The 23,657-nt window shown below is 42.4% G+C and overlaps 1 protein-coding gene across 1 annotated transcript in view; it reads right to left on the reverse strand.

Annotated features, from left to right (window-relative positions):
• Nucleotides 1-23,657, reverse strand: part of dnah9 (dynein, axonemal, heavy chain 9) — an 82,044-nt gene that overhangs the window by 33,374 nt on the left and 25,013 nt on the right. Inside the window, 28 exon segments of the mRNA XM_077503459.1 lie at nucleotides 1,279-1,369; nucleotides 1,371-1,418; nucleotides 1,420-1,475; nucleotides 1,544-1,605; nucleotides 1,608-1,690; nucleotides 1,884-1,897; nucleotides 2,909-3,027; nucleotides 3,865-3,992; nucleotides 4,156-4,320; nucleotides 4,930-5,132; nucleotides 5,791-5,949; nucleotides 10,908-10,913; nucleotides 10,948-11,075; nucleotides 11,078-11,174; nucleotides 13,268-13,334; nucleotides 14,918-14,953; nucleotides 15,561-15,726; nucleotides 16,444-16,651; nucleotides 16,718-16,891; nucleotides 17,363-17,466; nucleotides 17,469-17,518; nucleotides 18,712-18,734; nucleotides 19,403-19,648; nucleotides 20,263-20,314; nucleotides 20,316-20,373; nucleotides 20,451-20,458; nucleotides 20,644-20,851; nucleotides 23,323-23,530. Coding sequence (XP_077359585.1) covers nucleotides 1,279-1,369; nucleotides 1,371-1,418; nucleotides 1,420-1,475; nucleotides 1,544-1,605; nucleotides 1,608-1,690; nucleotides 1,884-1,897; nucleotides 2,909-3,027; nucleotides 3,865-3,992; nucleotides 4,156-4,320; nucleotides 4,930-5,132; nucleotides 5,791-5,949; nucleotides 10,908-10,913; nucleotides 10,948-11,075; nucleotides 11,078-11,174; nucleotides 13,268-13,334; nucleotides 14,918-14,953; nucleotides 15,561-15,726; nucleotides 16,444-16,651; nucleotides 16,718-16,891; nucleotides 17,363-17,466; nucleotides 17,469-17,518; nucleotides 18,712-18,734; nucleotides 19,403-19,648; nucleotides 20,263-20,314; nucleotides 20,316-20,373; nucleotides 20,451-20,458; nucleotides 20,644-20,851; nucleotides 23,323-23,530 — 2,967 coding nt within the window.

The following is a 23,657-nucleotide window of genomic DNA, read 5'->3' on the forward strand; positions in this document are numbered from 1 at the left end:
AATTGGCATATGGCAGCCCGCCTGGAGTTGGTCCAAATGTACTCCAAGGACCCTTCGACCTTGACAGATAACATTCTATGGTCTGATGAGACAAAGATGGAACTCTTTGGCATAAATGCTTCCAGGTCCCAATGCGCAACCAACCCCCCCCAAAAAACTATTTCTTCCATTTTTGAATGGGTTGCTAGTTAACAAAATCCTTTCTGGATACAATGTTTGGCTTTCAACAAAAGCTGCTATCTTCTGAATTGTTACAAATCACTAAAAGCCTCGATGTTGATCTCTCATGTGATCTGTCGATATCAAACATCAATGGTTTCAGTCGACAGCAAAAAGGAATTGCCCTCAGTTTTTACAGCAAAATGTATATTGATTTTTTTTTTTTTTTTATTACGCTGAAACATTGATCAAGAGTTGTAGAGATTCATGTCGACATTTAAGTATCCAGCTCAGTCATCTGAAGCCATCTCAAACTTTGGTGTACTCGTTTTATAAAAAGTATTCAGAGGCAAATATTTGAAATTAGAGGGATTGATTTTTTCAAAACAAAATACAAAGAAAGAAATATGAAGAATTCTGTCAACAGGCAGCAATTTGTGCACCGTCAGCAAGGATCGCAATCTGTTTTTTCAAAAGTGTCCATCAGATAAGATATTTTGGGACCTTTGAGGCACAGCGCTTGCAGCGCTTCAAAAATGATTTGGCCTGCAATAGCAAAGTGGGAAAAGTGCAATAATGACTCGACTGCAAGCTGCTGTACAACAAGGACAAGTTTTCTTGTTTGGCAAAAATGAAAACTATCTGAAACTACATTTTAGGTTTACAAAGATTCAATTGAGGCTTGTTTGGCTAGTGGCAACGTAAGATGGCCGCCATGCCCAAAAGTACATTCAGACCAAGATTACTTGCAAATAGTGTATGTGCAGAACACAAAGCAAAGTTGTGCTCAAAGGAGGAAACCTGATACGCATTTCTATGATCAAATATCCGAGTTAGAGCATATTCGGGCTTTTGCACATGTTTACGTGGCCTTTTCAACAAAATCACGTCATTGGAGGCAATCAACTTCAAAGCGGTGACTGACTCATTTACTCAACAACAACAACAAAAAAGAAAACCTGATCTTTTAATAAAGTGGTCCTGTTTTGATCAAACTGCTGCAGTGGCAACCTCGATTTTTATCATTTGTGGAGCTGCCATTGTTTTGATCCTCAAGTCAGATGTTTTTGAAAGTAACTTCCATGGCAAGAAGAGGAATGTGCATTGCCAGAAACGTACCTGGGCAGAGGTGCTGTTGAGCCTGTGCAGGCCGTTCTGCAGCCGCTCCATTTTGCTGCTGAGGTCTTTACTCGTCTGTCCCAGCAGACTTGGATTTGGGTGTGGTGCAGTTGTCGCGCCGCTCATTGGCCAAGTACTCGTTTGACAGCCGTGTGGACGTATGCCATGAACTTACTGACGGACTCCTTCACTTGGGGCTGTAGACATGAAAACGAGAGTCCTTCGAAATGGAGCCAATTCTCACGAGAATATGATCAGCTCTTACTTCGATATTGTCCACTTCCTGCAGGAACCTGAAGCTGAGCAACTCCAACGCCTGCCGCGGCACCAGTCAATTGATGTACAGTTGACCACAGCAGGGAACTTCCTGCTGCGAGATCACAAACACACACGCAGCGTATGAGTTTGGATCCTCCAATGATTAGCACTCCCGACAATCAACATGAAAAATGGGAACGAGAGAAGAAATGATTAGAAGCTACATCATTAAGCAAACAGCCTCCGGCAGGCGTGTGAATGAAAAGATTGCGCCGAGCTGATTGGAGACGAACAGCTGGCTTGTTGTGAATCCCAACCAGATGCTCCGTCATGCTAAAGAAACAAACATACACAAGGCAAACTCAAAGGACCCCTCGAAACTCGCAGAACTGGAAACAAATCTGACATTATCTGAAGGATTTGTTTGGCTCAGTCGGGGGGGAAAGCAGAAATATAAAAACGACTCCATTTTATGATCATACATTGATTGATTTTTTTACTTCTCTCATTTGCTGTTCTTTTTTTAAAGGGCATTTCATTGGACAAAATACGGCTAAAAAAGTTCATATGTGGTAGCCCTTTAACTGAAATTTTACTTTGAAAAGTATGGAGGATTTTTTTTGGCAAAAAGTGTCAATCAATACCAGACTTCCAAAAATAGAAAACCACACGAATATTTCTTCAATAGTATCTACAATCCCGGTTATTTACGTGCATTTCTGTCAGGAAGAATGGGGTGTATTGACTAAGAATGCGCTGCGTCCGGTAATATTGCACATCCAAAACCGTCATGTCTTCTTCCTAACACCAAACGAGACTCTCACGTATTCCGACAGATCATTTGCAAGTGGGATTGCCTTCCTCAGTTATTGGCTCCTCTACCTTGGGAGCGAGATAGCGAGCCGATATGGACGGCGATGCGGCTGCATGGTAATCGCGACGGGATAAGAAGCAACCCTCCTGGAATTCGCCGGCCCCCAAGCGGGAACAAAACGCTTCAACGTTTGTGAAATCAGCTCCGGCTAAACTGCAGCTTTTCCCAGTCCGACCAGTGATTTAGGACAAAAGGGGGAAATTGTGTGGGGAGAGCTTCATCTTCCAGCCAGACGTTTACCTATCCATGAAAATGTTTGTATTCCCTGATCCTAAATGAGGTGCGAGGCAGCAGACTGAAGCTATATCGGGAGGAGATGGAGATCAAACGGAGGTGCAGGTTCTGAGAGACAAATTAACAGCAAACTTTCCCCCGCCTTCCCCGAGGAGAGCCACTGACAACAACTTTCTCGGGATCATTAGTTGTGAAATGCACAGTAACAGAACACACACACGCACGTCTTTGTACAGTACACGTGCGAGTATCTGATTGGTTCACCTTGAGCCGTCTGCGAACGCGGTCCTTGAAGAACTTCCAGCGGTTTTCTCTAGTATACATCAATCCTGAGCGCCGTACCAAAGATCTTCTGCGCTTATCGTCCGGGAACAGGTCGGAATCTCTCCTAAGGAGGATGCGGAGGAGTGACAAAAGATCACCACTTCTTCACTTATTCTTTTCACTAAGTCTTTTTTTCTTCTCAGGATCTTTGTGACTCTTTCCGTTATTCAGGCATTGGAAATATCAGAGGTGCGCACGTCAATCCGTTTTGAGCAGTGTGTGTTAAAATGCGAGCCGAGCAATAAAAAAACGATTATTAACCCTGTCACGATTTGTGTTTCTGCTGAACTTTTGGATTTGCTTTGAAATCATTTTGGCTTTGTTTCATGTTCTTCAGAACGTTTGTCAAGTCCTGTTTGTGTCCGGTCATCAAATGGTTGCCTCCATCTGGTCCGAGCAGCCAATCGGGTCTCTCCAGGTGCGCCTCATCAGTCTGCTTCCATTTACTTCCTGGCTTCTGATCACGGTTCATTGTCTCATGTTGCATGTCCTGGACTTGTCGTCTTTTTTTCTTGTAAATAAATACATTTGTTTCCCTTCACCCCTGCGTTGCCTTGTCTGCTTTCAAGCACTTGCGTCCACAGCCCACCTCCCATTTTTCATCCACTGCAACACCACGACGAAATGGAAGTCATATTTAAGCCCCTCGATAAAAATAAAAACCAAACCCTTACTACATTCAATCAGAAAATTGCTGGCATTTTTCGATTTATGAAGTCCTTACAAGGACACACGTCATCGCCGCTCTGCAGTGTTTTGTAGTTTAGTTTTTCTGCTGACTACCAAAAGGTATTAAATACATAAACTTGAACTTGAACTGGATGAAATAACAGTAAGATGGCACCACAACCATGTTGGCTTCCTCTCCCGCAAAATGTGTAATTAGCGAAGCCTGCCGTTACCCGATGCCAACAGATCGTTGACCAGAACGAGGAACCTCTCGTCTGCCACTTGGGCATCGGTCATTAAGAGCACGCTGCCAACATTCTTCACGCCAGCTTTGATGTAGAGCGATGCCAGATTGTGCAGCAAGCGGGCGAGGGCCGCCGCGTCAATTCCAAGCACGGCCTTTCGATATCGGAGGGATTATGCAACTCGTTGGTTTTGACATGCCAACGAGGCAAACGCGCGCACGGCATTGTGACGCCAACGGCGACTCGAGCTTGTTTGTGTTTTGCCGTGCGCTTGCTTTGAGGTCTGCGATCGCGCAACCCTTCCTCAAGGTGATGTGGAAAAGCTCCAGATTGGAGATGAAGGCAGCCAGTCGGGTCAGACTCCGCTTGCCGCTTCCGCCTACGCCGACCAGCAGTGCGTTACCCCGTGGAGACGCCAGGATTCGATTTATACGGCAGCTGCGTGCGGAGGTGCCGACAGTCGGATGAGTGCAAGTGGAAGATAAAATGTAAGGAGGAGGAATGCCGTCATAGCGATGTGACTCATCAAGGAAACGGAAAAATGCCATGCAACGATGGGACATTGCGTTTGTTTCTCTTGGCTTTCATGCCGCCCGCTCACACCATCTGGATCAGGATGTGTCCCGTCCAGGTTTAACCGCGACGGCCTCAAGTTCATTACAGCACAGTCCAGTTTGGGCCTTTTTTTTTTTTTACTCGAGTTCTGGTGGATTTCGCCGGCCCCATTTTTACACAGGTCCCGTCACGGCGTCCCGTTTCTTTCTTTTTTTTTGGGGGGGGGGTTAAAAATTGATTGGGCCATGTGTCGGTCAATCACACAGTTGTCATCGCGATTCATATGATAAACCAATTAAAAATGAATTGAACAGATTCAACCCCCTAACCCTCATTGGCAAACTCTATTGCTGTCTTTTTGTCAACCATTGCAAGTAACTTGTGAAAGTCTATAAAACAAATTCATCTTAAAATACCTGCAAAAATCTCCTTGACAGACAATTGAGAAAGTGACAGAAACACTTCATCTGTATTTCTTTTTTTTTTGGTCGCCCTGGGTTTTGTAATCTTGCCCTGGCATCCTCAAACAGCACCAGGTCGAGTGCGGCATTGACCTCATTGTAGCTGTCCAGCACCTCCAGCAGGTTTTTACTGAGGCTGCTCCAGGATTCCACAGCCATGTACCTGGACTCCCCAAGGCCAAAGTGGCAGTACCGGTTCGTCTTCCGGGTCTTTTCCACACTCTCCCCCGTGTCCTTAGGGAGGGACGCACGCACGCACGCACGCACACGGCTCTCGTCAGCATAACATTAGTGTTAAGCTTAAACAGTTTGGACAGGGGCACAGCTGAATGTGGTCGCGGCGCAGAGGGTGACCTAGTTCGTTTTCACTTCAGCAACTATCGGCTGCCCGGATATCTCACTGGAGACATTCGCTTTTGTTTTCCCTGCCAACTTCCTCTGGTGCAATGCTTCCAATAACTCGCATCTAAATGTACATAAATTGGCATCCTCCCTCGCTGTCCAAAGTGTCTCTAAAGTCTTGCTTGTTTGCTTGTTAAAAGAAATTGAAAGTCCGGAGCGTGTTGTGCTGCAATACCGTCATCGAGTGTCCGTACACGGATGCTGTCAAGTTCCTTATTGTGGTGTGACTCGTGTGCATGCGATGGACGCCGGCAGCGTAGTGAGGCGAGCAGAGGACAGAAAAGCACTCAAATGTTTTCCAATTTGTTGGGCTTGACAGCGCAGACCCCCACACCACCCGTTAATATTAATATTCTCCACCCGTTCGCTGAGCCTGATTTTCCCTCCTCCCATCTCTCTTCTCGGCTGTTGCTCACCGATGCCTCGGAGCAGGTAGCCTAATGACCTCCCCTCCCTCGTCTTTCTTCTCCAAACTTTGTCAAAAACTTACCTGAAAGAACTTTTCCACCGCGTCTGCCTGCAGCTTATCGAAGAGCCGCAAGTCCTGCTCCTCAACAAGCTAATTGTCTCCGTAGACGCGATTGGACTCGTGCAGGTAGATTTTCAGCAGGTCCAGAGGGGTTTTCAGACACTCAGCGGTACTGAAGAGGTAGAGAAGGGAGCTTAGCGTTTCCATTGCATTTGAAAGCACAAAAAGGTGGGAAACGCGGCGAAGGTTAGGCGTGTCGATAATGCCACTTCTTTGCTTTGTTACGGCACTATTGCATGTGGAGATGGTTTTACCAGCAGCATGCATGGGAACATTTGTGAAAACCTGCCTCACACTCAGCTAAATACGAACAATTGTTCAGTTAAATGCTAACTTTAGCTGATCATACTCCTCAAATTTGGGGCCACATCTCTCACTCCACCTCCAAATTGTGACGGTTTCTGTTATTTGTGGCTCGGCCCCGTCCGCATCACCCAAGATTGCTTGCAGTCAATTGTCAAGTAAATGAGTTTTTTTAAACATATTGCGCAATCTTCTGATCAAATCGATTCTCATTTTTCTCAAACTCGACCGATGAGCGATCAAAAAAATCGTGTCAAGCCTAATACACATAGACCAGTAATGTCTAAATCGGTGGTCCTGCAGGTTTTGGATGTTTCCCTTCTCCAACACAGCTGACACATGATCAGCTCATCAGCAAGCTCTGCATAAGCCTGATAACGATCCTGTTGATTGGAACCGAAGGCTAAATGGGCTTCATTTCTCTTTGCTGGTGGCGGTACTCAAATCCATTTTACAGATGTAATCCAGCATCAAACCAACTTGCATAGGTTACTGGAGCCAATCCCAGTCGAGGCTGAAGAGAACTTTCACTCTGTTTTCCTATTCACCCATTTCCACAATTCAAGTCATGAATGTTTGTCTTGTGGGATGAAGCATGTAAACACAACATGCAAACGCTAAACAGAAATCCAGAAAGCCCTTTGACAAGATCCTCTTGTGATACTAAAAGTCCAATCAACAGAATCATCTCATATCATGGAGAAGGCTAAACCAGTTTAATCTGATCCTTTGTATTTGAACCCCAAAAAAGTAATTTTGTTATGGGCCAGATGAAAAGTGAGTTTGTGTGTCCTGAAGATTCGCACTTAGCTGAAATTGTTGCCACTACTTGATATCGAGATGTTTTCCGCGAGTGCTGTATGAATCATCTAATACTGACTTTTAATAGATCTTTTTTTTCTGCTTCATTTCACTGCCTAATGGTGTGAATAACTGGAGCCCACATTTTCTAAGTGAGCAAAACAAATAATGCGATGCTGAAAACATTGTAGTCATAAAACATATACTGTATAGCAAGCACCATTTTTGCATTCTGAATAAAAGATGTAAAGGACAAAGTAGAACTCCAGTTCGGAGTGTTCCCCGCCTACTGCCGATTGCCAGCTGGGATAGGTTCCAGGTTGTTTTGTTTTATGTAACACAGCTAGCTAGCTTCATAATAACCTTAGATGTATCCCTGTAAAACGTAACCAATTTGGGAATGTGGAAGGAAACCAGGATAGATAGCATATTTCTTTGTGTTCAGGTCATTTTTCTGCCACGAAACGGCATAATTGCATTTGTAAGATGTTGCTGACGGCTCAGTCCATTTTTCTTTTTATATTCATAGCTATTATCTACTCTCGAAAGGATCATTGTGCAGTTTGTACTCATGACTGCCACCTCTGGCCCAAAGTGTAAGTGCAGCATCTGTGTTAAAGTGTTGACAGTTGACAAACGAAGACGTGACTTCAAATGAGTGAAGAAAAACTCCGCCCCTCCCCTCAGCAAAGAAACTGTGGAGGGGTCCAGAATAAAACAACAAAAAGGGCCCTTTGTATGATGTCGAAAAAGCTTTAACATGACCTTTTTAAACAGCACAATAAATTCTGCACGTTTTGAATATTGTAAAAAAGGTGACCCCAGTCTCCACAAATATATTTTGACATTTGCGTTGCGACTGGAATTGTTCCAGTACAAGCTTTCCGAGTAGTCACGTGTTGAAAGAATTGAAAGGACTCAATATGAACACACTCATTTTGACGCCCCAAATTGATGTGATTATTTGTGATGGGAAATTGGGAATAGAACGTCAGGCATTTTGCAGTTTCTCTTGGACATCCTGCGTTTGTTTGCATTGCATTTTGTAGGAAGTGACAAAACAGAGCAGAGCGCGCATCTGTTTGTTGCACCAACTGAGAACGTTTCTTCTTCCCTCGCCTCCCTGCCGTGAAAGCTCTCTCATCCTCATCCTCATCCTCATCCTCATCCTGTCCTGTCCTTGATTCCTAAATGCTGGTTTCCATTCATGTATCTGTCTTTTTGTTTTGCCGGTGTGAGCACGCTTTCCTTCGAGCTTGACAGCAGCTCTGAAAGCCCCCCGACAGCCCCACAACAACTCCAAGCTGTTGCCTCTCCACACGTCATCATACCGACATCACCTCCGAGTCTCCGAGTCTGACCCGTCCTCCGTTTTGCGCCACGTTTCTTTGAGGAGCTCATTGAGGAGCTGAAGTGGAGCAGACGTGACTTTGGATATGCCCAGCGGTCACCACAGAGCTAACAAAGCTCCAGTCCAATGCCAAAGTGAGCCTCTTGCCCTATTAGTGGAATTAAGCAGCGAGGGCGACTCCAGTCGGTCGCGGGCTTTCCATCCATTTCTTTACCATTTTTAAAGCACATTTAAGTGAAAATGTGCAAAGCGGACATGCGACTTGTGCCCGTTTCCATCTGTTCTTCTTTTCCGATGCTTGGTGGTTCACTGCATGTAAGAATGCATTGATAAGGTGACGTGACTTGAGAATTGACTTTCGGACTTGAGAAAACAACTTGAGACTTGATCCCATCTCTGGGATTATTCAGCAATGACGGAACTTCCCTGATGTGTAGGCTGAACACATGGAGGAAGAAGATCTGCAATAGCTGCTCAGTTTTCTGCCTTCAAGAAAAAAGTCCACTAATTATTTCAGCCGAGGCAAACATCTGAAATGGCAAACGACCACAACACCGACTTTCAAAATGAAGTGGTCACTTTGAAGCCTTTTGTCGTGTCATTGCAGACTATACAGTCCACTTTCCTGCCTTTGAACGTGCAACAACTGTGGCCAATTAGCGCCGAGAGTTACGAGGGTGCCAACCTCTTCTTATCTGTCCACAAGTATTAGAGCCAAACGATGAACAACTATGAGCTCACTGTGGACTGAAGATTTTTTATGGACAGTCATGTTTCAATGTACATATAAACACACACCTCATATGTTCTATTATATTTTGAAACATGTTTTTTCATAAAAATTCAAGTCCGCAGTGACATTCTGAAAAGAATCCATGATGTAGCTTCTGTATTTTTTGTAATGAAACATGTCTGTTTCTAATAATATAGCTACAGTTAGTCCTCATAGTGACTTTCCTAACATCTTGTCTGAATAAGCTTCAACAATCCGTCACTTGGTTTTAAAATGTTCTCAAAGTGCACTAAGAGGAAACTGCATGCAAACTATTGGACGTTCCACCACTCAACGATGTGCTCCAACTTCTCGTGGGGTCATTAGGGCTCCAGCTTTGGGAAGCTAATTATGTCACATCTCAAAGTTTAGCATCGTCAACTTTAAAACTCATTAGCAGACTTAACTTTGCCATATCATTTGCAAGTAAGATCCAATATTTTCCTGGTGGTACATTTTGGGGGGACTTTTGATGCTTATATTTTATTCAATCAAAATGTCACCATGACAGCAAACATTTTCTGCACTTCTGGTAAACATCTAAGAAATCATCAAGTTAAATGTTGCCATATAAATGGAAAACGTGCATGTAAATTAGGATGGTATGATATTTTCACACAGTCAGGATTATGATGATGATGAGTCTAACGGTCATGTGACCGAAGCAGGAGAGGCTAACATAGCATTAGCACAGCTGCTTCATTTCTCTAATGAGCGTCATTAGTCTGCCATTTGGCAAACAATATGACTATGCTGCAAAATGTAACATGCAAATGAGATTATTATAAAACACAAAGTGTCTTGAAACTTGGATTTTCATAATTGACGTCAATGATGTGTATTAAAGTGACTGAAATGTAAAGGTTTTGGCACATTAGTTGTATTTGTATCACTAGATTATGCCTGTTAAATGATATTACAAATTGCTATTTCTTAATCAATGTTCCTACATTTTATCCCAAGAGACAATTTCGAGGGACCAGTCCGAAATCCACTTCAAATACAGATAGCAAACTGAAACATCAAACAAAATCAACAAACTACATGTTAGAAAATGGGTCAAAATGCCAGGGACAATTATTATTATTATTATTATTTTTTTGGGTGGCAGTCCAGCGCTGGTGGTCGCTAAACTTCAATACTTAACACTTGGTCATAATTTGGCGCGTTTCAAAACGACCTATGCGGTCGTATTAATTGGAGGACTGGCTCATAAATTGCCTTACCTGCACTCATAAATAATGAGTAGTAGTAATATTAATAATACATTTTATACGGATGTTACTATCTTAATATATTCACCAGAAATTGCAGTAATCACGTTTCAGCTATTGTATCACCAACTTTTAATTGGGGCATTAAAATGATGATTATAGCATCGTGCACCTATATATTGTATTATATCGTATTATTATAATAAGACTTCAGAGGTAAATTCCTAGGTGGATTTATGAAAATTGAAGCTCCCATAACCAAGGGGCTTGAGGCATTAATTATACAATGGAGTGTGTTAAATCAAGGAAGCTGCCCTCCATGAAAGCGTGGAATATTTCCACTTAAATATTGCCCTGAAAGTTGAGCTTTTGTGCCCGGATATTATTATATTCTCTAAATACATGAAGTCATCAGAAATACCCGCGCCAGTGCAAATCCATGACATGTTTGAGATTGATTTCTGGCTTTCAGGGCGACGCCATTAAATCAATAATCATTTCAATGAAAAATTAGTGAGACGAGCTTGGCTCGTTCCACGTGGGAAGCGGAGCAATAAAAATGACTTTACAGTGCTGAAGGTGACCTCTGACATCGCATGGTGACCAGATGAACCTGTGGGCCTTCTTCTCAAGTAATAATTCCCTCTCCGATCGAGCGCTCGCCGCCTGCGCGCCACCTGGAAGATGTTGGCGAGGTCCCGCAGGTTGAAGATGTCGTGGAACTTGAGCGCAGTGGGCAGGAAGGCGGAAGCGACGCTTTGATGCCGGGCCAGCGATAACCGGACCAGGGCGGGGCAGCTCTTGCGAACGCATCCTTCTGGAGGTGCTGGGATCAAATTGAAGCGTATATGCTTGCAAGGGCGTCGGCTGCGGGGAAAGGTAAGCCGATGACCGAGAAGTGGCGCTGCAGAGAAAAATGCAGTAGAAACATGCATGCATCGAGAATGAATTTGATAACTTCATTATTTTTCAGGTACAATTAATAAAAACTGTTTTTTCTACTTGCCGTCGTCTGATGATGACATCACCTGTGCTGAGGAAGTAGGTAACAAGTCGACCAATCATGGCTCAGTTTACTGACCAAACCCAGAAAACAGGCGAGCCATGATTGGCTGTGACCGAACTTCTTTAGCACGGGTGATGTCAGTGTGATGCCCACGGAGTGTGATCACAATGTTTATTTTTCCAAACTTTTTAGTATCTGGATTTCCTTTGTAATGTGCATTTGTGTCCTTCAATTTAATGTGAAGAACAGACATGACCTATCTTGGTCAATAGGTGGCAGTGTAAGACCACGGGTCAGTTGCGTGCCTGACACTGTTGTATGGGGCGCATGCGCGCGGCCATCTTCTCAGAGCCGATGAGAACTGGCGAAAGACAGCAGCGTCGTGGTCTTGCATTGTTGACAACTTTAACCTGTTTTACAGGTGGGTACAGGATTTAAAATTGTTTATGAATGTTCGGATATGTTTGTGTATGTTGTATTTCAGTTTCGAATTGAAACGTGCCGTATGCGTCGTGTACAGTTGCTGTGTATCGTCGTCGTTTGCCGAGTGTCGAGTAGTGAAATGGCGGCGTCTTTACCCGTGCATTGAATGTAACCGAATTGGGCGTTATTTCATTTTCGTTTGAATGGGGTTTTGATTTGGCGAATGACTGGCTCAATTTATGTAAACGTATATTTCTTTTGACTGTTTAAAAAGCAATAAGAACTTAACTTTTCTAACTATTGTATACTGTATTGTTAAATCTTTATTACATGTATGTGTACTTGTTGCTATGTGTTAGTCCCATAGATGTCGCTAGCATCTTAAGCTATGAATGCACTTTGATGCATATAGAAGTGTGAACCAAAGCTTTATTTAGGAAATTGAAATTGAAAGAGGTATACAGTATAATGTGTGTGGATGTTGATTTGTATTGAAGACCATGGTAACAGAAATGTTTGTGTTATTGTTTTTTATGAACAAAGAGAATGTGAATGTCTAGATAGGCAAATAGAAATACAGTATTGTATATGCTGAGTAAATTAAGAAATGGGATGAAGCAAATAGTGATAAGTCTGTGTATTTTTGGGTTATTGTAGTTGGTGTGAATATGTAAATAAATCTTCTCAGAGCCGATGAGAACTGGCGAAAGACAGCAGCGTCGTGGTCTTGCATTGTTCACAACTTTAACCTCTTTTACAGGTAAACCTTTAACTGCCATCGGGTACTGCATTCCGGTACCCGTAACATCATCACTCAACAGCAAGGAGAAAAATTGCTTTTTAAAGGTATTTAGTCAACATGTTGGACTTCATTCGAGACAAAATATGAAAATTGTTTCATGAGTCAAGTATCCCTTTAAACATTATTACTTTATTTTATATAAGTTAGGTTGTGATTGTAAAACATTTTTATTTATTTATTTTTAATGCTGACCAAAATAAATTCCAAAACACAAAACATTTCCAATATAACAATGGCAAGGTTAGTTTTGAAAACTAACGAAAAAACTAAAACTAAAATAAAATCATTAACGATATATAAAAATAAAAATAATTCAATAAATGTTTAAAAAAAAAAAAAATGTAACTGAAACTACATTTTATGTTGACAAAACTAAAACTGAAAATGCCCGTTTAGACTTTGCTAATTAATTTAATACATGGGGATGATTTCAAAGATTTAAAAGTGTGTCAAGTCACACAGAAGTGACGTCATCGAGCAGCAATCAATAGAAAAACACCTTCACCTGGTTCACCTGCTTTGAACTGCAATACTAGGTAAAAAAAAAAAAAAAAAAGTTTATTTTTCAATGGTGTTTTTTAAATATTGTGCACATAATACACATAAAAAATGAAAAATAATATTGAAACTAACTAATACTAAACGTGCACGTTTTAAATAACTAAAACTAATACAACCACCCTGAAAATGAATGAAAACTAAGTACATTTAAAATAAGGAAATCAAAGGTAAGAAACGTGAAAATTGCAAAAGTATGTCGGAATACCTGCAGCCGTGGGTTGACGGTAAAACTTCCAGCTGTGGGGTTCATGCAGGACACGTACTGAATAAGGGTGTCACGATTTCGATTTTTTTATCGAAATCGATCGAAATTACGTCACGATTTCGAGCATCGAAATAGAAGAGAGGACACACGATTCGATGCCCCCCCCCCCCGCGCCCGCCGCCACCGCCACCTCCCAGGAAAGCAAATGAGACGCAGCCATTCAGCTACTAGCTAACGGCACTTGTTAGCTGACTTCTCCTGCAGTCATGATGGCAAGCGCGGACAGACACAGCAATGGTGCTTCAAGCCGCTCCCGCTTCTCTCGTCACCAGTTTGGAAACATTTTGCGTTCCCGGTGAGTTATGTCGACAACGTTCACGTTGTCGATAAAAAGACCACAGTTGCAAGATATGCTATGTGCGCGTACTGTACTCGGCCACGGTGTTACGCCCGGCTCGTCAAGGGGAAGGGAAGTAACACAATAACAGAAAATATAGAGTAGATAAACACGGGTCGACTTTAACATCTGAGTAGTTTTAATTGAAATTTCAGGCAGGGGTTTGACAAGGGAGTGAAAGTGGAAGGTGAACAAATAATAACCGCATTTGACAGAACTGACAGAACGGAGGAGAAACAACAATAACCAATAGGGGTATAATACACGGATACACAATAGCGTCGCGCTGGCACAGTCGTCCAATCGGAGTGTCGCGCTGGCACAGTCCTCCAATCAGAGTGTCGCGCTGGCGCATTCAAACTGAAGTACCATTATACGGGCACCAGCCGACACAAACACACACATACATACTAGGGGAGCGGCCGCCAGCCGTAACAACGGGAAACACGACAAACATGACGGGACATTTACGCAGGCATCACAAAGATTTAGATTTATCAAATTCAACTAGAAGTGGGAAAACAACGGTCCAACCAACTATTTCATCCTCATTTACAGTGAAACTTCCACACACTTCAGCTCGCGCGAAACGCCAGATCCATAGGTCTATTTATAGCAGCAGACCTGCAGCCTTGGAAAACGCTGGATTCAAACATTTAATTAGTGTACTTGAACCACGCTACAGTATGCCCAGCAACTGTAAATGTTGGGATATAGTTTGTTCAGGCTGTATTTGTTCCATGACTTTGGATACAATATATTTTTTGTTGTTGTTGCACATTGCACATTATTTTAAGAGGAACGCACAGCACACTGTTGTAACCAAAAACAGTCAATAGATGGCAGGCACCCACTGTGACTTTTTGTTTTTGTTTTTTTATTTTTTATTTTACACTTCAGTAAGAACAAGACGGTTAACTTTATATTGTAAATAAATTCTTTGAATTTGATCATTCCTGCCTAATGTCAATTATCATATATTACATAAATTTACACAAAAATAATATGGAAATTGCATCACCTATATGTAGCCGATCTTTTGAAATAAGATTTACTGTACAATGAATAGAACCAATGATCATAGACTAGCCTTAGCCTACAGAAGCATATGCCTCTGTGTTATAAAGTGGGGGAGCGGAAAAAAAAAAAAAAAAAAAAAAAATCGAAAAAAAAATCGAATCGTGACCCCAAAATCGAAATTTAAATCGAATCGTGGAGTTGGCGAATCGTGACACCCCTAGTACTGAACGTGTTGTATTTCCTTCAAAAGTAGCTGATTACGGTCATACCTTGAAGAACAATCAGCAGACACATATCGTCAGGTACAAATTCATATTTCAAAGCAATGTCATTGGCTCAACAAGCTGTTGTCTGAAACTTTGGAACCAACTGTGTTCACATAAAGATTCGATGTCATTCTGCGTCATCGTACATATCACGTCTGACTCGAGTCAAAGTATTGCTACTGTGGGAAGCTTATGCAACATTACCCCAAAATAAAGCAAGTATAATGAACGTTTTATCTGTTACTAGCGGTGTCAGGCCGTTCAAAATTTGAACAGTTTACTCACGATTAATCACAATTTGTATATCTGTTCTACAATAAAATACTTTTTCTCTAACTTTCATACTCTTGTTTACCTAAAAGTGGGGACACACCTTTTATACGTGGATACAGCAATTTTGAGGTCAAATTAAAAAGATCTACTGCACTGCAAAAACGGATTACATTTGTCAGACGTTGGTGACAGCCAGATCAATACATTTTTCTTTTCATATTAAGAGCTATCTAATCTTCATTTCATTCACACCTTGAAGAAAATGAGTGTCGTGAAAGGAAGTCAAAATGAACACACCCATTTTGAAGCCCTACTTGTTGAAAGTCAAAAGAAGTACCAGTGGTTGTAGTCCATATGTTGACGTATTAGCGTATGAGGTTGAACTGTGCCGTACGCATCCACCTCAGGCATATTCAAGTCATCTATGAAGTGGATGAGTCTTCTGTTGCCTGGAGGTCCGTACGTGCGTCCTGCTTTTTTCTCAAGGGGCTTTTCCAACACAGCTGTGGGGCACACCAATGTTATCAATTTCAACATTTCAATTCCTTACTTGGACACAAATGTCGGACGCGTACTTGATTGACGCTTTTAGAGTTATTCTCTATTAAGTTTAGAAACTACAAAGAATTTGATTTTCAACACAAATATTATTGTGATACGACCTATATACGGATATTACGATAATATTTATAGACACAATTGTGAAAATCCTCATCACATATGCTGCTCTCCTTCTCATATTCGTGGCCACAATATCAAAGTTTTGGTGGATAACTAATTTTGTAAGGTAGACAGCAAAATTCAAAAAATAAATAAATAAACAAGATGGATTGATGTGAACAATGTAACTGTACAAAAAATAAAATGAGACTTCAGTGAAGCAAACATAATTAATAAACTTAGAACAGAGTATAATAAAGAAACAACAATGTCCTATTATGTTATTATTTTGTTTTGGTGGAGCAACATTAGCATTGATTTTGAGCGTTGTTGATGTGACCCCACAAATGTAAATCCAATATTTGCCCATAATATTTTCTGCGCGCTTCACAAACTATTTGACAGCAGGTTTATCAGAGGTTTATGCATCTGTGTACTGCAGATTGAAACTAGAAAAAAAAAACTGACTAATCTGACTTAAATCATATACTTACATTTATTTATTTTCCCCACTGTCGATTAGCTGACATAATCAGCTTGAGCAGATAAGAACTAAATACCTTGTAGCATTGCAGATGTGGTATAATAGTTGAAAGGAACCTTTGCAAGCACACATTTGTCCGGGTCCAGCGATGCCAATTTGTCCGCAACCAGGACGGACTTCCCAGTACCAGCGTTCCCAACAAGCATGACGGGCCGACGGCGCTCCAGCAGGCAGTCGATGAAGAAACGCACTCGGATGGTCTCGGCCGTGTGAACGAGACACGCCTGCGGAAAGGAAACATTTTCAAACGTTTTCTCCGCTCTTTTCCCGATCTTCGCTTGTGATGGTACCTGAAGCGGGATGTCAGCATCCATCTCAAACTTGGGCACCATCTTGGACCAAGGTTCAAACTTGTTACTCTCTGAGTCGATGTAGTAATCAAAGACGGTGCCTTGGGATGGAAACTTGATGCTTTTGAACTCTGCCACCCACCACTTGCTGAACTCCACTCGGTAGTCCAGCAGCTTTATTCACACACAGACAGCAGCTTGCAGTCAATAATGGCTTCCTCTCAGGGCTTATATATTGTACTAGACGTGTTTCATTCAATCAGATGTGAATACAAAGCAGAATACAAATAAAAGCAACACACACAAAAAAAAAGGAGGCACAGCGCTAGCGGTTAAAGCGTGAAAAATGAAAGATGGCATCCATTTGTCTGCTTCAGATAGCGAGGTACGGTTCTGGCCGTCCATTTTTCCTGCTCAACTACTTGCTGTTGTGTTCCCTTCGCATTCACTTCCAACTCTCCAGTCAATAAAACCACTTAGCATTTTCAATGTATCTGTGATGGGGAAATAAAGTCGAGTACATTTGTTCTAGGAGAAAGCCCTTTTATCTTCTATAACTTGGATGTATGGATCTTCAGTTCAAAATACATTTCAAATTGTATTTTTTGTTTTTTGAAATATGTCTGACTAGATGCAGGAAGTGACCTGGTCCTGGAACAAGGCTCCCCCAAAGGCCCAGACAGCAGCAAAAACAAAATCAAGCTCGTAAAGTTCCTTGGCAGAGTCAGGTGGGGTATTTTCTGGTGTCAGCAAAGCATCTGGACAATACTCTGCTCGGGGATAGGGATGATCTGTTTAAACCTGGAAAAACAACAATTCTACTGACACTACACTAAAAAAACTAATATACAAAATAAAACATGAAACCACTGTAATACACAATATCTCTGTTCTTTTTTTTTCTTCAAATCTTAGCATTCAGCTTTCAGCATTCCCACGCAATTTCTCCACAAATTGCACTTAGTCTAGTTTACAGTTGTTGACCAAAATAGCATTTTGCAGTCGAAGAAATAACCACTCGTCACCACATTGACAAACTTTTTTTTTTCCTTCTCCACTTGAGTCAACCCCCATAAACAAAATGATGCAAGATATTCGGGGCGAAAAAAATATTTTGTTTGCGGTCTGAATTGAACAAAAACGCCAGGGAGCTACGTTAAAGCTCAAAAGCGCTTCCAGCTGCACCACACAAGAATGATTTGATAGTAATGGCCCAGGCAAATAGACACGGATTCAAGTAACATGTTTTCGGCCACTCTTCCTTAACATTTTGTCTTTCTTTGAAAATAATTGCGAGCGGCGCCCGTGATGGCGCACAGCAGCACATTTGCTGCTCATGTCCTATAAAGAATGACGCCAGCAACTCTCCATGCCTGCATAAGTGAAAAGGACAGAGACCTGCTCTGTTCTATAATATCATCTTGTTTTTCAGGCAGTGCTTCCGCGCTCTGACACTGACGTACGCCTTTTAATAATTTATCGGACTATTTTACATTTCATTGAATGCTCCCCCTATTTTTCCATACCCTGTCTTCCACTCGTAGTTATTCAATATTGAACACCTTTGGTCCACATATGCTGCAGCCGTCATCTTAATTTTAAACTTGCAACACAAAGACACATAGGGAAGTCTAAAATGGACACTTGGGGAGCAGTTTGTGATTTTCTTTTGTTACTGTTATCGGGTCCGAAATGTCCAAAGTTGGGAAGTTAACAATTATATTGAATAGCATTTCTGAAATTGTTCTGCTGATTGTGAGTTCAGATGTGCAACAGAGAGAGACTTAAAAAAAAAAAAAAAAGTGTTTTCTTCCCATTTCCGCCTCAAACTTACAGACGGCGAGCTCAATCAATGCCATCGATGTTGCTCCTCGGGGCTCCTCATCGCGTTCCATTCAGGAAGAGCCCGGGTGGCTTTGCGCTGATTACAAGTTGGACGTGAGAGGGACTGATGCTAGCACGGGCTAACGCTAAAGGCATGCAGTCTCTCTCACCTTGCCGCTTTCCCCCGTGTTGCCTGAAATCAAAAGGTTGGCTGCACAAACAAAGACAGTAAAAGTTCAAGCTGTGGGGGTGGATGGTTGTTATCGATCGCTCCGCCATTCACTCCCTTCCGCTCTCGCTCACTATGCTTCTATTTTTTCCCCCTATTTACTGCGGCTTTCTCAAACAAAGCCGAGGTTAAGCTGTGCTGTGCATTGATGTTGTGTTATTATGTGCTTTCCGTGTCTGTTTGACCTGAGGCCAATTGCACTTATTTCCCGTGGTCGCGTGTTCATCCGTCTTCGCCTTCTTTCGGTATGTAATCTAACGAAAGGAATCGGGTCGGCAGTTCAGGCACCTGAAGCCTCATCGCAGCCAACCGTCGGCCTCTGCAATATTTGCGCAATTCATCCAAAACCTCAGACATGTTGGACACTAATGGCCCCTTCCCATCGGAGGATTCGGATGAGGAGGAAACAGCTTTTGGTGAGAACTAAGATAAATCTGAATGAAAGTGCCACAACTGTAATATCTTTCTAAATTGTCCAAGATGAAATCCCATGAAGGGACTTTGTTGCTGCTTTTCAGACAACTTGTGATTGCATTTTCCTCCGTCCTTGCTCTCACAACAGCCTTTTGAATTAGTTGTAAACAAAATCAAATCCAATGCAGCAGGCAATCAAGAAATTAGCTCGACTGTACCTTGAGTACAAAATTGTCCTTAGCCTGTAAGTTCAAGTCCAGAACAGATTTCTTCACATGCTCTTCAAAGTCCAAGTCCCTTTTCCTGGGTACGTCCAGAGCAGGGAACAGATCGTCCGTCGCAATTTTGGGGATGTTGAAATCTCTCAGGGCTCTCATCAAAACTTGACTGGAATCGTCTCTCTTTAGAGAGCCGGCAACGACCAGTACGGACTTGATGGCGCGGAGGCCCCGATCGTAATGGTCCTTCGGGGAACACGGGACAAAAGATATCTCAACAACGCTGGCAGCATTTCTTTGTGTATTGCTGTAGAAATAGTTGGGATTGACCTCAAAAGATAGATGAATGCACAATGTACAACTGTATCAGATATAAAACTTGGAAAATGTCGTCTTTTCTTAGGGGAGCGTGAGTATAATTGTGGTCTTTGCAGACAAAATCCCAATCTTAATGTAGCTCATCATCCAAGATCCAATGCAGGAAGACAAAAACACATGAAATTGGTCACATGAACTGTGTGGGAATTCAAACAAAAGTTGTTTGCTCATCTTTCTGTTCATCTTTTGAGGTTAAAATAAAATTGTTGCCTTCATAATCTGATTAGTCTGAGAAACAGCCATATAATGGAACGAGCCCTAAATTAGGCCCATAGCTCATAAAATGATTTCCATTGTGACTATATATCAGCAGATTTTTACAACTTGAACTAATTAGAATGCTGCCATCAAACCCCCTGGCAGGTTTTTATTCAAATATGACAACTAAGTTACACCGCAACAACAAGTTTCAACAGTTTCCTATTGCAACATTGAAGGCTAAACTTGCAGTAATCATTCCATTCATGCTGTCTCTTTACTACCTGTTTTGAAAGAAGTTCTTTGCACGGCGTGATAAACTTCCGAGCGAGCACCCATGAATCCCTCGGCTAGCAACATGATTTCACAGATCAGCTCAAAGTTTGGCACACGGCCTGCCAAAGAACAAGCGCAAAGAACACAATGCAGTCGACATAACAGGATTAAATTGAACGGCAACTTTAGTGAGCACTGCATTGTCTGATCAAATCTTATCATGTGCACCTCCATCTCACTTTCTTGAACATTGAATTGGATCTTTCTACGGCTGTCTATATTCAATAGACTTCAAGCGGGCCTGCTGATGCTGATTACGAATCGAAAAACAGGGAGGACGATCTTTGCAGAGAAAATTGCACCACGCAGCCTGCAGCCATTCGACGGACCGGAAAAGAGCCTTTCGGCTCTCAGGAAGCTCAGTCCGACCAGCGGAACCAGGATTCCTCGTGATGAAGATGCCCACAGTTGGGCAAAGGTTTACGTCTTGGCCCATGAAATGAAAGCGCTCTTTCTTATCTCGAATGGCGTCCTGAATACTTTTCACCTGCGCAACAGCACAAAGCAAATGAAGCGCAACAGGTTGGTCGTCATTCACTTTGGATCGTAAATGTATTCAGAACAGAAACATTTGGAGCTATAATAGTAATCATTTGCTGGCAAATAAAGTACAAATCTGACAGTGAGTCTCCTTGGCAGTAGTTGGCGCTATACTACGGCGCAATGACATCTGCAAGCAGTTGGTCACAATTTTTGGTTCTTGCATTAAATTCACTAGAGATATCGGATAGATATATGAATATTTGTACTGGTTGGTATCGTTCTGAAGAAGAAAAAAAAAGGGGTAAAAATAGAGAAATGTATCGTTTTCTATCAACCTAAAAAGCTATTTTGAGGTTTGTTTTGGGTTTGAATAATAAGAGTTGAACAGTGGTGGGGTAGAAGACATTTGACAGCTGGAAAGAGGAAGAACATCCCTTCACGGATGAGTAATCGGAACAGATCACTCGCTCGCTCGTATTAACACCAGAGAGAGGCTGGGAAAGCAAAAGCAAAACGCTGCTGCTTCAATATGGCGTATGATTGGCTCGTTCGGTACACTTTAGCACGTTCAAGTTCAACCCAAGAAGTCAGCATTTTGAATGAATGTGTATGTACTTGAGAATATTGACAGCACGCCGGCGTGTTGGCTAAAACCAAGTTCAAATGGAAGCAATTCATCGTCATGATTTGGCATCTGTTTGCATTTGCTCTCCTAATACGGGACAGCAGCTGCGTCACAGCAGACCCCAGCGCTAATGGAGGATGTGTGTCACCCCGCGACGGTCGCCGTCCGTTCCCACTTTAAGAGGATGGATTAGTTGCGCCGGGCTCCGCTTGCTATGCTGAGACGGAGCCAAGCAGTCAAACGGGCTGCTGCCTGTCACAGTGCAGGTTTGATGCTCCTCTCTCAAGGTCTACTTTTCCACAGAGAAGGAAGGCCCCATGATTTATTATTCATGGAACCTTGCAACACCTCGTCATTTCTGCGCCTCCTTAAAATTCTCCACGCTCACTTGAAGAGAAGACGGCTCGACTTTCATTGCAGCTATAACAGAAAGGCAAGGGCATAGCAACGACTGTTTTACAGCCCGGTGACTAATGAGCCAGGGACCAAGGAGCACCACCACCATCAGCATCTTTATCAGTTGCAGATGACAGTGTTGAAATAATGTCAAAATGGGCCATATACGAATGCACGTGAGAGCGCAAGCGCAAAGGAAGGCTTCTTTTGATGCGGGATGGCAGAACAGCGGCGGCCTTCCTTCCAATGCTTATGACCTATACTGGGTCAATTTTCACACAAAAATGTATTATTGGAAAACGAATTAAGCAATGATTCCAAATCTGGTGCAAGCAGGTATTTGATGCATATTTTAGTACATTGAATTATTTGACTTTAGGGATGACAAGACGTGAACATTTTTCATTTCATTTCTTTTTTGTTTAGCAGGCATAACGTTGTCTTGTCCGTTGCCTCTCTCAGCACAGAAAGTCGTGCGGGGCTGCTGGAGAGCAGGTGTCGTTTACAGCCACACCTGCATGAAACCAGCAATCAGCCGGCTTCTTAAACCGCCTCCCAACTCGCTTCTCCTGCCAGATGATTTTTCTCTCTCAGTGGCTTCACACAGTTTTGTTCTCCAGCTTGCTTTTGTTTGAGTGACTTGTTCCCCTCGTGGTGATTTTGTGTTTGTATTTTTCTGAGTTGAACTTTTCCCTGCAAGGTGATTCTTTGTTCCCCGTGTACAATCAATTTGTGATGGATTCTGCACTTGGGTCGTTGCCTCCTGGTCTCTCCACAACACACAAGCAGTCAAAGTATCCAGACTCTATTCAGTGATGGATCAAGATGACCGCACCAGTATAAAACGCTGCACTCTGACATGCTAGTAAAACAAAAACAAAATAGATATGATAGAACTGGCAAAAGTATAAGAATTTCCAAAGATGAAAATGTTTAAATGTCAAATATCACTATTTAAAATCTCTAGAATACAAAAAATACATTTACAGGGTTATTTTACAATGATTTTATTTTTGGTTGGGTTTTGTTTTTGTTTTTTTTAGCAGTGTTGTCCAAATATGACTTCCCTCAACAATACTCAGTGCCCAAACATGCATATGGCTGCCAACATGATTGCTTCAATACCAGACTGCAGTGCAGCAACATCAATGTCCCCCACATGCGGCATTATTCATTGAGGAAGAAAACGGTGTGAAAATAATCACAGCTCAATATTTTGGTTTGACGCGAGTATTGTAGTATGAAGAAAAAGTAAATCGGTCGGCACCTTCAGGTGAGCGCACCTTTGATATCACAACTTGAGAGCCAATGGCAATTTATTGCTGGAACATATAACGAAATGGAGGATATAAAGCCAGAGCCACTCGAATAAAACGAGATAGTGGCAGCAAAATGAGCGGTCAGGATGCTTCCCACCCACATTCAACTTTCTTTTTTTTTTTCGAGCCTCAACTCGCGAGTTGTGAATTGTCCTCTCGGGAGCAAGATGAAGGCGGCAGCTGACTTCTCTCCAATTGCAGGCCAAAGGAATCCGTTCCTGACGCAAAACAGAGCTGACTGGAGGCTCGCTTCAACTCGTGAGCGGCAAAGAACGCGCAGAAGTGAATATGAGCAACAGTGTGCCAGTTTGCAGAGGTTCCTCGCCGAGTAGATGAGCACTTCTCGTCGACACCTTGCCGGGATGCGAATCGCCATTCCGCATAATCATGCACCTGTCTGGGGAGCGAGCGGGACGGCAAGATTATGTTTACGCCTCCTTTGACCACTCGAAATGCAGAAGGTGTGCAAGCGTATGCGTGAGTGAATCATCAATCAGGTTGCAGCCATTTTGACAAGGCT

The sequence above is a fragment of the Festucalex cinctus genome, chromosome 17 (genome assembly GCF_051991245.1).
Source record: "Festucalex cinctus isolate MCC-2025b chromosome 17, RoL_Fcin_1.0, whole genome shotgun sequence".
Lineage (NCBI taxonomy): Eukaryota > Metazoa > Chordata > Actinopteri > Syngnathiformes > Syngnathidae > Festucalex > Festucalex cinctus.